The sequence below is a fragment of the Diaporthe batatas genome (genome assembly GCF_019321695.1).
Source record: "Diaporthe batatas strain CRI 302-4 chromosome Unknown Contig00016, whole genome shotgun sequence".
Classification (NCBI taxonomy): domain Eukaryota; kingdom Fungi; phylum Ascomycota; class Sordariomycetes; order Diaporthales; family Diaporthaceae; genus Diaporthe; species Diaporthe batatas.
In genome coordinates, this window is record NW_025408563.1 from 1,001,582 (window position 1) to 1,015,569 (window position 13,988).

At 52.2% G+C, this 13,988-nt stretch overlaps 3 protein-coding genes across 3 annotated transcripts; 1 reads left to right on the plus strand and 2 right to left on the minus strand.

Moving 5' to 3' along the window:
• Positions 1-73: 73 nt before the first annotated feature.
• On the minus strand, positions 74-3,638 carry KVR01_011525 (uncharacterized protein). Its single transcript, XM_044785030.1, has 3 exons — positions 2,038-3,638; positions 1,525-1,973; positions 74-1,464 (listed from the first exon to the last, which is right to left on the minus strand). The coding sequence occupies exons 1-2, from the start codon at positions 3,158-3,160 to the stop codon at positions 1,876-1,878; spliced, it is 1,221 nt and encodes a 406-aa protein (XP_044639234.1). The 5' UTR covers positions 3,161-3,638; the 3' UTR covers positions 74-1,464; positions 1,525-1,875.
• Positions 3,639-3,651: 13 nt separating this feature from the next.
• Positions 3,652-6,596, plus strand: KVR01_011662 (uncharacterized protein). Its single transcript, XM_044787551.1, has 4 exons — positions 3,652-4,046; positions 4,117-4,569; positions 4,636-4,874; positions 5,064-6,596. Exons 1-4 carry the CDS (start codon positions 3,942-3,944, stop codon positions 6,409-6,411), a joined length of 2,145 nt encoding a protein of 714 aa, XP_044639371.1. The 5' UTR covers positions 3,652-3,941; the 3' UTR covers positions 6,412-6,596.
• A 2,388-nt stretch (positions 6,597-8,984) lies between these two features.
• On the minus strand, positions 8,985-12,472 carry KVR01_011647 (uncharacterized protein; the record flags this gene model as incomplete). The annotated part of the gene is made up of 3 exons (XM_044787357.1): positions 8,985-10,910; positions 10,941-11,082; positions 12,444-12,472. The coding sequence occupies 3 exons, from the start codon at positions 12,470-12,472 to the stop codon at positions 8,985-8,987; spliced, it is 2,097 nt and encodes a 698-aa protein (XP_044639356.1).
• Between the last annotated feature and the right edge of the window lie 1,516 nt (positions 12,473-13,988).

Sequence of the window (13,988 nt, forward strand, 5' to 3'; positions counted from 1 at the left end):
TAAGACAACTGGCAGTGAGCATCAGTCAGCGACTGCTGTTGGATGGATCGCGACACCACAAACGCCCTCCATCCAAACCTGGCTGCACCACCACAGTACCCCCACCAATCACAGTTATCCCATCGGCCGAGATCATCCGAGAGAGTCTTTGCTTGCGATCGACAATCTCTGCTCGTGGAATCGATTGCATGGGCTGTGTGTGCAGCGTGCAGCGTGCAGCTTCCAAGAACAAAAAAGGATCGAACCCGCATGAGGACATGACTGGTGAGCCCGGCGATCCTCAGCCCTACGACGGGAAGCAAGGATGCTGATCCCCTGGACAACCTTGGAAGCCGGATATGGCCCTGCGTCAACTGCGTCAGGATCCGTCGTCTGTCTTCTCAACCGCCCTCGAGTTACACAAACCACACAACTGCAGCTCCAGTTCCACAGACGTGCTGCACCACCACGCACATGAGCACTCGCCCGACGGGAGAAACGGCTTCAGTGCTGCGCAAAAGGGCCAACATGCACAAGCCCCCGTTCCACAGACAGGAGCTGGCGCGTCCCTGTCGCACCCACCCCAGCCCGAGGATTACCTCATGCTCCTGTCTCACCTGCCTGCAGTCCTGTCTGCCCCCCTTCTGTCAGCACGATTACTGATGCCAACCACCCGCGCGGTAATGCGGTATTACGGGGGGTTCCAAGCACAGTACAGATGTTACTACCACTGAGTCGTGAGCAGCAGCACCAAGTCGCACACGAGCACACACGCCATGCGCTCAATTCGTCATTTGTTCCTCGTTGCTGCTTGTGTCGCCCTCCACGCGTCCCGCTCTTCAGCCTGTGTCATGGCACTTTTCTCGAGGTCTCGATGGGGCCATGTCTAACCAGAGACCCAGCAACCTTGGAAATCTGGACCCAGCAATGTGGGCGGCAGGATCATGCTGTGCGATGCTGATGCCCCAACGCCGTCAACGCCCCCCTCGGTCGACAGGTTCCGCGTAGCACCAGGCTCTTGACCACGTCTGACAATCTCTTCTCCATATTTTTTACCGACAGTCTCACAGCAACAATTTCCCGGCCGTCTCGTCTTCACCCAATCACTCAAGTCACTCGAGGCCCGAGAGGGCGACTGTGCCGTTTTTGTGCTCTTGGCTATTGATTAGATTTTGCCATTTATGTCCAATCAGACGACGACACTGTTGTAGATGCTGCATGCATCTCAGTATCTCTTTCATGTCAGATTCTGTCTGGGAAAGCCCTCGCTGAGGCAAGCTGACGATCTGCCTTTCTGCCCGGCCCGTACTTCCACCACCTGCTAGCCCACCGTGGCCATCGCAACCACATGGGCGACCCTCGAGTGCTGACCGGTTGTGCAACCTCCCGTGTCATCGCGGTGACCGTGCACCACCAAAATCTGCCTGAACGACCATGCGGCCAGTTTGAACCTACATGGCACACTCAAACGGGCCCCCTTTGCGGCTGTGAGAATGAAATAGTCAGCAGTGGGCAAAGGTGGTTGAGTTTGATGGGACCACATACTAACCACTATCCCAGGACTAGGCAGCTATACGGCCTATTCCGATAGACGGCGGCTTTGCCTTGGCGCGATGCTAGTTCCGTCTGCCAGAGAGAGAGAGAGAGAGACAGGGGAAGAGGGAGAGAGGGCCACACAACTGGATGAGCTGGGAGGCGTCCAATGTCTTCCCGTCCGAGGTTGCGTGCATCTTTGATCTCGCCTCACTTGAGGTCTGAAGCTCACCCGCAACCACCCCAAGTGCAGAAACTCGGCGGTTGCGTATCTTATACCCCGGGGATCGCACTGGTATTCCCAGACTCCTGTATCGGGACACACAAGCATCAGCATTCGTTTCTCCTCAGAGGTCGAAGCAATCAGAAGTTGAGCGGCGGCAGCGAGGGTGGATAAGCTGGCGAAGCGGAAGGCTTGTCCGGGTGGACGTCTTCATAGACATCTTGGAAGCTCTTCGCATCTGTGAACAGTGGGTTAGCACCCGCAGGGCACGGCAACAAGAGGTCACCACAGAATTTACCTACCCTTCGCGTTTTCGAAAGTCAGAGACAGCTTGCTAGACCCATCCGTCCTCCAGATATCAAGCACCTTCCTGTCTCTGGTCTGCACCACCACGGCGTGGTCATACAGCCTCACGTCCACCTCGGTCTGGCGGCCCTCGACTCGGTCATGGAACCCCAGCGTTACCAGGGATCTAGTAGGAGCAGCAGCAGCGCCGGCGCCCAAGACACCCTGGCCCAGCTTCCTCCAGACGCGGAGCACCTTGGCCCTGGCGCGGGTCTCGGCGCCGCGGCGGACCTCCCGCGGCAGGAAGGTGGCGACGAGCTCGCGCTCGCGGACCTTGGAGATGAAGCTGGCGCAGTTGGCGGAGCTGCCGAAGACGTAGGTCGGGTCGACGCAGTAGACGCGGAAGCCGTCGCGGTCCTCGACCGTCACCTCGTGCTGCGCGAGGAAGTTGACGCGGCGCGCGCGCACGTCGCCGTCGGCGTTGGGCTTGGTGCCGAAGGGGATGCGGTGCGTCACGACGACCTGTCTGTCGCCGCTCTCGTACTGCAGGATGCGCGACGAGCTGTCCCTCTCCAGGATGTTGACGTGTTGCAGGGTCAGTCTGGGCCCGTCCTCGCCGAGGGCGAGCGTGGCCGGGAGGTCGATGAACTCCAGCGATCCCCTGCGGCTGAGAGCTGGGGTCGTCAGTGCCGGCTCGGGCAGCAGCGCGTAGGGCGGGAGGGAAGGTGTCCGCGACGGCTGGCCCTGCTGGCTGCCGAGGGAGCTGGGCGTCGGCGGGAGGTCGACGCGGTGTAGCAGCAGCCTCGTGTACATGCGCGTGAGGTCCTCGTTGATGATCCGGATCTCGTTCTCGAGGCTGGCCGGCCACGCGAACGTCAGCCCGCGCGAGCCCCTCAGCTTCGGGTCGTGCTCCTCGAGCAGGGCCCTGCACTTCCCCACCAGCCGCACCACCCTCTCGACGTCCGGGTCGTCCTTCGCGATCTGGAGCCTCAGCTGGGAGAGCTCCTGGAGTATGTCCCGGAGCCTGATCAGCTGTCCTCCTTGGTGTCTCGAACGGCGCAGGTTGCCTGCGAGGTCTGCCACGAATGACCCCAGCTGCACGATCCCCGCCACGACCCCGAAAGCCGTGACGGGATCCATCGGTAATATTAGAGTTTAAAAGTGATGTTCGGCTCTGGGATGTCGGCCCAAGCAATTTCATCTGATATGTCAGAGGCATCTTTCCTAGGATGCTTGCGAATCCATGGTTCCAGGATGTTCCGAGCGTAGACTTGCACCAAGCCAAGCAGATGAATAGAACGGAAAGGGCTCGCGTGCACTTGTAGCTGAGGTGGGAGCAGCAGTCTGTCTACTTCAGCGCGGGGGAGGCTGGTGACCCTGATTTTGGGGGGGGGGCCGCGACGCCTCCGCAAAGCCTTGGATGTCTGCCTCGGTGTCTTAAACAGATCTCAAGGAGGGCCGCCAGAGGCCCGCCCCTGCCCCGTTGCAACTTGCAGCAGAATCCTGCTGCAATATTGGGAGCGGTTCCAGCTGCGCCACCGACCACGTGCGGCGACGACGGGTGAATGGCTGCTGTGGCTGGATTGAGAGAGGGCACCTATCGAGCAAGCTAGCCCATGTTGGGGTGCCGCCACAAGACCGTGTTTCCCACCCGCCAGAAAGTGCTGACACGACTGGGGACCATTGGGCGCTTACCCGGACTGGGCGACTTGATCAACTTGATCCAGATGAATTGGTTACACGACCGGGACTGACAAGGCTCCTGTGGGGTCTCATAAAGCGGCGATCCGGCTGAAAAGTGCTGTACCCGGAACAGAGGTTCTCACAGATGAAGCGCCCTCACAGGTGCAGAGCCAACTGTACCTACGTCGAAGACCACACTCATCCCGGGTTCGAGTAACCAACCGCCTCTGCTGACAAGATGCTCGACGGCATCAAGGCCGAGCAGAGCTCGAGGATCTCCCGGCTCAGACTGCCGGACCCCATGAGGCAGGCCGATGTCCACCCGGACGTCGGCCACATCACCGTGAGTCGTCCCGCCCCGTGAGGGCCGCCGTTCCCCGGCGACATGCCGGCTCACAGAATCCTCACCCTAGGACCGAAATGAGCGTGAGACAGCCATTCTGCGCATCCTCGACTCCATCGGCTTCAACTGGCCCGTCTTCTGCGCCGTCGCCATCGGCTTCCTGGCGTCCTCGTACAGCCTCTTCGCCACCAACTTTGTCACCCCGGCCCTGCTCTACGTGTACCCGCCCGGAGAACAGGGGCTCAGCCACGTCGAGGTCGGGGAGATGCTGGACCTGACGACACTGAGCGCCACGCTGTTCGGCATGGTCGTGTTTGGCTATCTGGCCGACAGGGGCGGGCGGAAGAGGCTCTATGGCTGGGAGCTTATCATCCTGATCCTTTCCACCGTCGGCCTGGTCTTGTCTTCGCAGGGTTTCATGCAGGCGGAAGCGGATGCAGAGGGGGTCCCGACGTCTTCGATGAACATATATGCTTCAATCATCTTTTTTCGCTGCCTGCTCGGCTTCGGTATAGGTGCGGAGGTAAGCTCTACTGGCTGGCTTGACACTTTTTTTGACGAGTAATATACTGAACATGAGATGTTCCAGTATCCAGTTTCGGCTGTTATAGCAGCCGAGTTCGCGTCCACGGATACACGAGCGGTTATGATGGCCGCCATATTCCTCATGCAGAGCATCGGTCGTCTGATGGCCGTGGGAATCGGCCTTGGCTCGCTGCAGAGCCTCATGCAGCACTACCATCTTGGCGTGGACGAGCCGGATGAGGCCAAGGCCAAGATTGTTATTGACATTGTCTGGCGAATCGTGATAGGAATGGGTGGCGTCCTGTAAGCAACTTTTCGCACACAAAGTCGCCCAACCCTTTCGAGAGGAACGCTTCGCATATTCAGCCCGTGACTCGAACGACTTGTCAGATATCTCCTGACACAGGCTATCACGATATCATGGTGTCAAATCTCCCATCATCACATGAAATCGCCCTTGTGTGCCTTCACAGCTGATTCTGGATGCTGCAGTGCGCTGATCGCTGTCGGCCTCCGTCTCATCATACCCGAGTCCCCCAGATACTTCTCTGGTATCATGAAGGACCTCAGAAAAGCTGCTCTTGCTGTTCAACAGGTTGGAGGTAAATTAGGAGACGACCAAGGATCAGAAATATCTGTCTCGTCGGGTGCGCGCCATCGGTCCCACAAGGATCAGGACCCAACGCCGTGGTTTCGAGCGGCCCGCAAGTATCTGAGGGAAGGAGGCTGGAAACCTTTGGCAGGGATGTCGACAATATGGCTGTTGCTGGATGTGTGCTTCTATGGGACGAGCCTCGACAGCCCCAGGACGCTCAACACACTGTGGCTGGATAAGCCCGCCTCCACCGAGATGCTGGATATCTGGAACGCCGACCCGGGCTCACCGCACGCCACCATCCAGCGGACCCTGGACAACAACGCCGTCCGAACACTGATACTCTCATCCATATCTTCGCTCGCCGGAAGCATCGTCGCCCTCCCAGTAGTCCACTTTGCAAACCGCAAGCGGCTCCTGGTGGGGACGTCCCTGAGCCTCACGCTGCTCTTCATCGCCACGGGCGCCGGCGCGGTGAGGACGTACGCGACGCCGGACCACGAGGTCGGCATGGTCTTCTTCGCGCTGGCGCAGTTCATGTTCAACGTCGGGCCCAACACCCTGACGTTCATCATGGCCGCCGAGATCTACCCCACCGTCTTCCGGGGGACCTTTTACGGCGTCTCGGCCGCGGCCGGCAAGCTCGGCGCCATAATCATCAGGGCTGTCGTGGCGGGCGCGGGCGCGGGCGACGGTGGCGGCAACAACAGGCGGCTTGTCGCGTACCTGTTTTCCTTTAGTGCTGTCATGCTGGTCCTGGCGGTCGTCGCCGTCCTCCCCGGGGCGCTCCCGGAGGTCCAGAGGGACACCAGGAGATCTACCGCCCGGACCTCCTCGTCGTCGGGTCTCTCCCTGGAGGCTGCTGCAGCTGATGATGATGTGTCGGATGATAACCACCCGGCCTCGGGGCATTGGTGGAACAAGGTTGTGCCGGGGCGGTGGAGGAGCCTGGCGCTCGAGGACATTGCCCGGTACCCCCTGCCGCACGACGAGCTCGCGCTGCGGCGGGAAGAGACCCCGCCGCGGGGGGGAAGGGAAGGGGAGGAGGGATTTCTGCCGGCGGGCGGGCGTGTTGTTGTTGTTGGGACGATTGACACGCGGGGCCCAGATTTCTCGTCGTTTCCTGCGGACTTTACGGATGCGCGGGCGGGCGTGGGGGATGATGACGCGAGGGGGTTTGAGACTGAAGTCGCGCGGCGCTTCTCTTCTCCTGTCCCGCCCGGTGTGAGCCCGTCGGGGAAGTGAGCTGTTAAGTTGGGTTGGTTTTTGTTTGCCTGGCCTGCTTCAGCAAGGATGTAGATTTGGTATCTGGTAATTATCTGTTGTATCCATAGCACTGGCGTGGCTTGTCCGGGATCTCCTTTTTCCTTGGCGCTCGTAGCTGTCAATCGAGAGTACGCACAGCTCTCATACAGTACCTTTTACAAGAAAAAGTGTGTGGTCACTAAGGGCTGCGATGCGAAGTCGTACCCGGGCCATCGTCGACCTAAGGTTGCGCTTTTTCAGGTGAGGATTTGCCATCCATAGTGATCTACAATCTGCTGTTTGGTGGCTTCAAATATAAGATGGTTGAAGGCAGTAGAAGAGGGATAGTCTGAACAAAGGCGTGGAAGACCAGAGGCGCTGCCTAGTAGGTATCTAGGGCAGGGTCTTGTGAGCTTCTGAATGAGAATAACACGGCTACCTATGTATGATAGTATCTGAGGGTTCAAAGAAGAATATTGCATCCTTGAGTGAATTGTGTCTGAATGAAATGGAATGTGTATGCAGGATGCTCTGAAACTCAGGTCCTACAACGGGAGGCATGACTACCAGCCACACACTCTCTCATCCAGCTAAAAGACCATAATAATTAATCTACCTATCAGTTATCTCTAGCAGTATATAAGTACTATACCATTACTACCCCCCTCTAAGGCCTTCTATAGAGCTCTAGGTATATATAGAGAGAGGGTTTAAGTGGTTTTTAAATAATATATTATTAAGTTAACTTATATATTTATAAAAAGTTTAAAATTCTTTAATAATATAAGTTATTTAAGACTTTAATTATATTATATTTTTCCTTTATATTATATAATTACTTATTTCTTCCTTAATAGTTTAAAACTTATATATAAAGTCTTTAATAACTTTATATATATCTTTATAATTCTTTTAAAGAGGAACTTTAAATTAATTTTTTCTTTATTTTATTATACTTTTTATATTATTAAAGAGTTAGTAGTTATTAATAAAAAAGTATAGATTTAAAGAAAGATAAACTTATTATATTCTTCTTTTATCTTTTTATAAATTACTTTTAGAATTCTTTTAAAAGTTTTAATATTTTATTATAAAATCTTAAAAATAATATATTATAAATTATTTCTTTATTTTAAGTTCTTTTAAAGTTAGTTATATACTTAAATAAAGGTTATAGTGTTTATTTAGTAAGGTTTTTATTAGTATATATATATATATATATATATATATTTAAAGGATAATTTTTAATTAGGTTTCTATTAATATAATTTATTTATATAATAACTATTTTTAAATTTAATTTTACTATATAACTCTTTTATAATAATTAGATTATAGGTTACTTCTATTTATAATTAATATTATTATTAAGATAGTACTCCTTAATTTTATAGATATATTATAAAGTTAAAGTTATAAATACTTATTATATTATAACTATTATTATTAATATTATATTCTTTTAAATATTAAATTTTAAATACTTATTATTATATAAAAGTACTATTTATATCCTTAAATATATATAGAATAAAAGTAAAATTATATAAGTTATTTAATTAAATTACTTTTAAAGTAAATATTATTTTATTAATAATATAATTAAAGTTAAATAAAACTTTTAAATATAAAGGTTTAAACTTATACCCTTAGATTAATTAATATAATAGGAGGTATAACTACTAGCTTAATACTCTCTTATTTAACTAAAAGACTATAATAACTAATCTACCTTTTTATTATTCCTAGCAGTATATAAGACCCGTACCGTCACTTCTCCTTTATATTATCACTCTAGGAGGTATCTCTTACTGAAGGCATGGATTGTCAAGCACTGATTGAATAACTACTTAGGTATGTGGACCTTTTGCATTCAACTGTAGCATTTACATATCACGCCCAATGGCCAACCTGAGGCGAATGCCCAGACATACATGCATTTGGCGCACTGTTGGCGGTGTGGTGAAACTTTGGCTTGGTCGAGTGAGTGCTTCCAGATATCTCTCCTGGCTGTGTGAGCCAAGATGCAGAACTCACAGCTCCGCGTCGTCATGATTGGGGCGGGGCCAACTGGATTATATATGGCCAGATCTCTTCTTGCAGAAAACATTCCAGTGAATTTCTGAGACGGTTTTGCCCATTGACTGCTGACGCAATAGACCGCTCGGCCGAAAGACCATAGTAACCAACTGGTTGTTCCAACAGTCTGTAATACCCGTGCCGTTACAACTTCAGCATTCTTCAACGGGTCCCGCCAAAGTTCCCCGAGGGTCCGCAAACGAAGCAACCATCTCGCGTCGTTGATCTGGCCGCATACGGCACGGCACGTCTTCGCATCAACTTAGCCTGTGCGAAAAAAGGCCCCTAGTCACCTCCACACACACACACACACACACACACGCCCATATTCTCAGCTTTATTTATATTGTAGAAGATTAAGGCTGTATATTCTGCTATATTTGATACTTTCAAGTCTATTACTATACAAAAATCAGTATATGTAACTTTTATATACGTTCCTAATCATTGAGAACAGATACACTGCCCTTGACTGCCTTAACTTTGGTTCTAGATCATTGATACAGATAGTCTGGTATTATGGTGGCATGAGGCTCTTTCTTGGCCCGCTCAATCTCTGAAGATCGAAGCAATGGCTTCGTCGAGCTTGTAGAAATGTTCCGCGCATGTGCATTCCCTGAATCCTGCTTGAAAGGAGTTTCTTGATGGTTGCTCCATAGCGGCCAGGTCCGAGTCGCAACTACTTGAGGATTGGGTAAAAGTAGAATGGCACTCTCGCCTGCTACACTTTGCGTACTCTCGTTCTCGATCGGGTCATGCTGGTCATCGCTAACGTCTTCATCGTCGCTCTCAACGAAGATGAGCTCTGCACGGTCGGTGGCCAGCATGTCTGCCGCCGCCTCTGCTGTCGTGCCTTTTTCCATGGTGACTGCTCTTACATGGGCAATTTTGGAGAAAGGCTTCTTCGTCCTGATGCCTGCCGAGGCATTTCTCAGCGCTTTCTTTGACGGCCGGGAGTTGTGGGCCAGCGCCAGAAACTCAGATATGGTGTCCCATGATGCCGAGGACTTGCGGTACAAGATCAGATGCATGGTATGACCGAGCGCGATCAATATGTGCGCGATCAAGATGCCTAAAGCCAGGCAGTCCGTCACCGATGAGGCCCGGTATAGCAAGCCGTTCAGAATAATGGTCGTTCGGAATGTCGTCAAAGGCACGCCGGTTGGCTTTTCGAGCGCAGGTCCACCGGAGAGGATCTTATTAGTGAAATCGGGCTGCTTGTTGAAATTCAACAAGTCCCAATCCATTTGAGGCCCTGATGTGTTGAGAAATCTGTATGTTCCATAACGTGACAGACTGTCAACAACAGACAGGCTCGTTATCCACTCTAAGAGCAAAGTGCGATTGGAAGAACCCATTACAGCTTGATTCCATGTGTCTGTCTGGTCGTGTGCTGTGGTCAGAGCTTGATCAATAATAGCGCTGCTTGCCAGCAAGCTCTGAAGATGACCTTGACCTTTCCCTTGTGGATCGGATACTTTGACCCATGCGTCATCGAGGTGGATTGGCAGCCATGATTTGTTGTTTGGCGGCATAAACATGGGTGCGATGTAACCTGCCACAATCTTCCACTTTTCTGGGGAGGCAATATCACTCGGGTATGCTTGGTTATTCTTCACTTTCCCGGCGGTCCAGCGAGCATCTATGGAGCATCCCACAACGACCCTCGAAGTATGCCTGTTGGTCCAAGGAGCCTCAAAGATGATTCCTGAGCTGACAGACCCAGCCTCATCAGGAAAGTCGTGGACCCAGGTCAGGCGTATACTAGAAGAAGGATTGTTGTTCAAGTTTGGCACCGACATGGACAATTCCCCGTCAGGGCAGGCGTCGGGTGGAAGAATAGGAAAGTTGACCCTTGTGGCTGTCGTGGAAAGGTTTTGAGCCGCTGAGCACATCGTTCGGACTGCTGGTATCTTGCCTGGCGTTGAGACGATCTTGGAGTTCCTCCATCGATATTCTGCCAGCGAAGGCCTGTCCGCGCTAAACTGAGCAGTTGCAGCGATTGCTTCCCAGTCGTTGGATATGTGTAATGAGTGAAGCAGAATAGGCACAAAAGGTGCGACCGCTTCCGTCTGACATACTATCCCACGTATGCTACCACTTATAGACGATGTCGGAAACGGTTGCATCCCTGTGTGGATACTGGGGACAGAGACAATTTGTTGTTGAAAGAGACCATAGCTGCCCCATTGTCCGCTCGTGCTCTTGGGCACCGGGATCAGATTCTCGTCATTCCGTATGGTCTGCAACGAAGATGTATAAAGCGACAAGGGCTTGAATCCTCCGCTTGGGCAGATGGCATATTCGGTTGCATCTGGCCCGGAGCACTCGGTAGGTAAATCGGAAATGGAAAGGTTGCCTGGGAATAGATCTGTTTCCCTTGCAGCAAGATAAAATTCTGTGCCGCCAGCGTTCCAGTCCTGTTCTCTGGGGATCAAAAGCACAGCGACAGATGGGCCTGCGAAAGCTGCTATGAGTCCGGAGGCTAACAGGATTGCCGTCATCCTTGTCTTGGCTGCGCGAGACATGCCGCCGTCCAGCGCGCCCCAGAATTCGGATGACCAGAAGTAGCTCATCTCGGAGAATGAAAAGCTAGCGCACAAAAACCCGAACGGCACACCATCGCCAGCGATCAGATGATGGACAATCACATGATAGACAACGGCAGTCAGACTGGCGACCATGAGAAGTTCCTGTATCTTGGCGAAGACCTGGAAAATGGCGGACATGAGATCGTTGTCGGTGAGGGTTCCGGGTAGCGTTACTCCAAGCCAGAGATGGCCCAGATTCAGACCAATCACGGTAATTGAGACCATGACTGGAAGGATATGGATCGTTGCCAGCGCCAGGGAGGTGGAAAGTGACGTCCGAACCACCGGTTTTGGGGGTTCAGCATCATGCTTGCTGTTCCGAACTGAGAGGAAGGGGAAGGAGACCTGGCCGAAGACCTGCAAGCCTAGAGCTCTCAAGGTTGATGTCACGATAGACTCGGACCTGGGATATTTTGGAGGGTCGTCCATGACAACGCGTGGCGAAGAGCCTCAGGCATGATGAATACAGCCTCTGCTCTGCACAAGGGTGCTATGGCCAGCATTTATCATCTTTTGATGAAGTGCAACCATGGTAAAGATGGATCCACACCGAGACGACCAGGGCGGCACAGCACAGATAGCTATTGGTAAATCATGTACATTGAGTTTTGAATATGCAGTTGGTTGCGACTCCCTGTCAGCCTCTCCACTCAAGGCGAGAAATCGAAATTGACAGCTACCTAGGTATACACTGTTGCGGAGCCCAATGTCTTGACAGTTTGAATGCGCGAAGGTCATCAATTACTACCCTACTCGTCATTTACCTATTTTGGATTGTTCCAGAGTTCTGAATCAGTCGTAATCGCTTCACTTCCAGATGTTATATTTGGAAAGAAGAAGCCGCGAAAATGAGATAGTGACCTCGCTTGAATCTGAAGCAGACAGTGCGGAGATACCCTACCCTAGTACAAGCGCTTCCTTCCACCTGTGCTGGATCCGCATTTCCTGGGCGGTTAGCAAAGACCAGCTGTGATAGGTGAGGATTTCGGGTGTGGATTACATAAGGCTCTTATCGGCACCCCTGTCATGGGGCTGCACGTTGCATTAGGCCCACTTATCGAATTTGTGGCCACCAACCAACTTGAGGTAGCATTCATCAACTACCAAGCATGAAAATGCGCAGAATTCGCGGTCGTGATCACGTTCAAGCAACCGGACAACTTGCCGCAGAACCACAGCAAACCTGAGGCTATCGTCCCTGCCCATGGCTGCACATACTAAGTGGGGTAACGGATCCGCCAGCCACGAAGACATCGAGCTTAGCAACAGCCGTGGTGACGATGGCGGTGCTGAGGAGGGCGCAAACCTGCTCCCACACCACGAGCCTGACCTCGACGAGCCATTCCGTCGCAGCGCGGGCACGTCACAACGCCCCTTGAAAAGGAGCACATGGCTCTCAGGACCCCAAACGCTGCGGAAGCTGACTATTCAGCCGATCCTCCCGAATCTTCAGTCGTCTCCGTCCCGGGTCTTGAGCCGCATCTGTCCTACCGCCCCGTCTCGGAGGCGACTGCTGGCCGCATTCCTTGCATTATGGCTGCTTCTGTTCACTGCTCCCTTGGTTTGGAGCAGTTTTCCCACGACAGACAGCTATGGGCAAAACGTGGTCAATCTGGACTGCATCGACACCTTGTTCAAGTGGAAGAATGAGTGTGGATTGGATGGCATTGATTGTCGTCCCTTCTCCAATAAGACACTCGCATTCAGATGTCCGGTTGGCTGCAAGAGCGTGGAGATCCTAAACTCACGCCTTGTCGGCGCTACCGATGTCATCTTCCGGCCACTGGTCGTGGGCGGACCTGAGTACAGAGGCGACTCTTTCATATGCGCGTCTGCTATCCACGCTGGCATCATCAGCAACGGGGCTGGTGGTTGTGGACGGCTAGACAGGATAGGGAAGCACGAAGGGTTTCCAAGCTCCCAGGGCCACGGCATTGAGTCTGTTGGTTTCGACTCGTATTTCCCCATGGCTTTCACCGTGTCCAAAGATCCGGGCATCCGGTGTGGCCCGGGCGAGTTCCGTGGATTTCTCTTTTTCATATCATTATTGTTTACTTCTTTGCTCTGCATATTTACCACATCTGAGCGCTACTTCTTTATTATATTTACTGCAATATTCTTACACGTCGGCTTGGTCTCCGATCCTCCCGGCGCCTCCATCTACAACACCTCAACGCTCCCGGATCACCTGTCCAACCTCACGGCCAGGCTTCTCCCGGCAATGTTCTGTGCGGCGGTCATGTACAAATTCGTCGTGGCAAGAACTCTTTCAAACATACAGGCACCCTTCGAGAAGACCATTCTCTGGCTTGGTGGCTTCTGGTTTGGAGCACTCTCCAATTTGACCTTCGAGTGGATCCCCATCACGCGCCTTACTTCTCACGACTTGGAACAACGATCTGGCGCGAAATTGGCCCTTGCCTTCATCATCATTGCCATCTCTTGTATTGTCATTCAGCAAGCATACTCGCTGTGGTTGGAGGGCCGACTCATGCGTTATCTCGCTCTCTACGCATTGTTCATCGGTGGAATTACTTCCTGTCTCATGATACCCGGCGTCGAATTTCGGTTACATCATTATGTTCTTGCTTTACTACTCTTACCTGGCACCAGCATCCAGACTCGCCCGTCTCTGTTGTACCAAGGCATCCTGCTTGGGCTCTTTGTCAACGGGATCGCTAGGTGGGGCTTTGCACCCATTCTGGAAACACCAGATTCTCTTCGCTCGGACGGCGCTTTTGACTCGTTGATACCTTCCATCACGGCATCCGTCCTAGACAGTCAGCACATTTCTTTTTCTTGGGTCCCGCCACCGTCCGGGTCCGCGCTCGACGGCATCAGCGTCCTCGTCAACGATGTCGAAAGATACCGAGCATTTTTTGCTGAGATGTCATCATCTGAGTACAA

Excerpts from the sequence above, each read along its gene's own strand:
- KVR01_011662 (XM_044787551.1), top strand. The coding sequence starts at position 3,942 with ATGCTCGACGGCATCAAGGCCGAGCAGAGCTCGAGGATCTCCCGGCTC. Across the intron at positions 4,570-4,635 it reads GCTTCGGTATAGGTGCGGAG|TATCCAGTTTCGGCTGTTAT; the intron begins GTAAGCTCTACT and ends GAGATGTTCCAG. Across the intron at positions 4,875-5,063 it reads ATAGGAATGGGTGGCGTCCT|TGCGCTGATCGCTGTCGGCC; the intron begins GTAAGCAACTTT and ends TGGATGCTGCAG.
- KVR01_011525 (XM_044785030.1), bottom strand. The coding sequence starts at position 3,160 with ATGGATCCCGTCACGGCTTTCGGGGTCGTGGCGGGGATCGTGCAGCTG. Across the intron at positions 1,974-2,037 it reads GACTTTCGAAAACGCGAAGG|ATGCGAAGAGCTTCCAAGAT; the intron begins GTAGGTAAATTC and ends CACTGTTCACAG.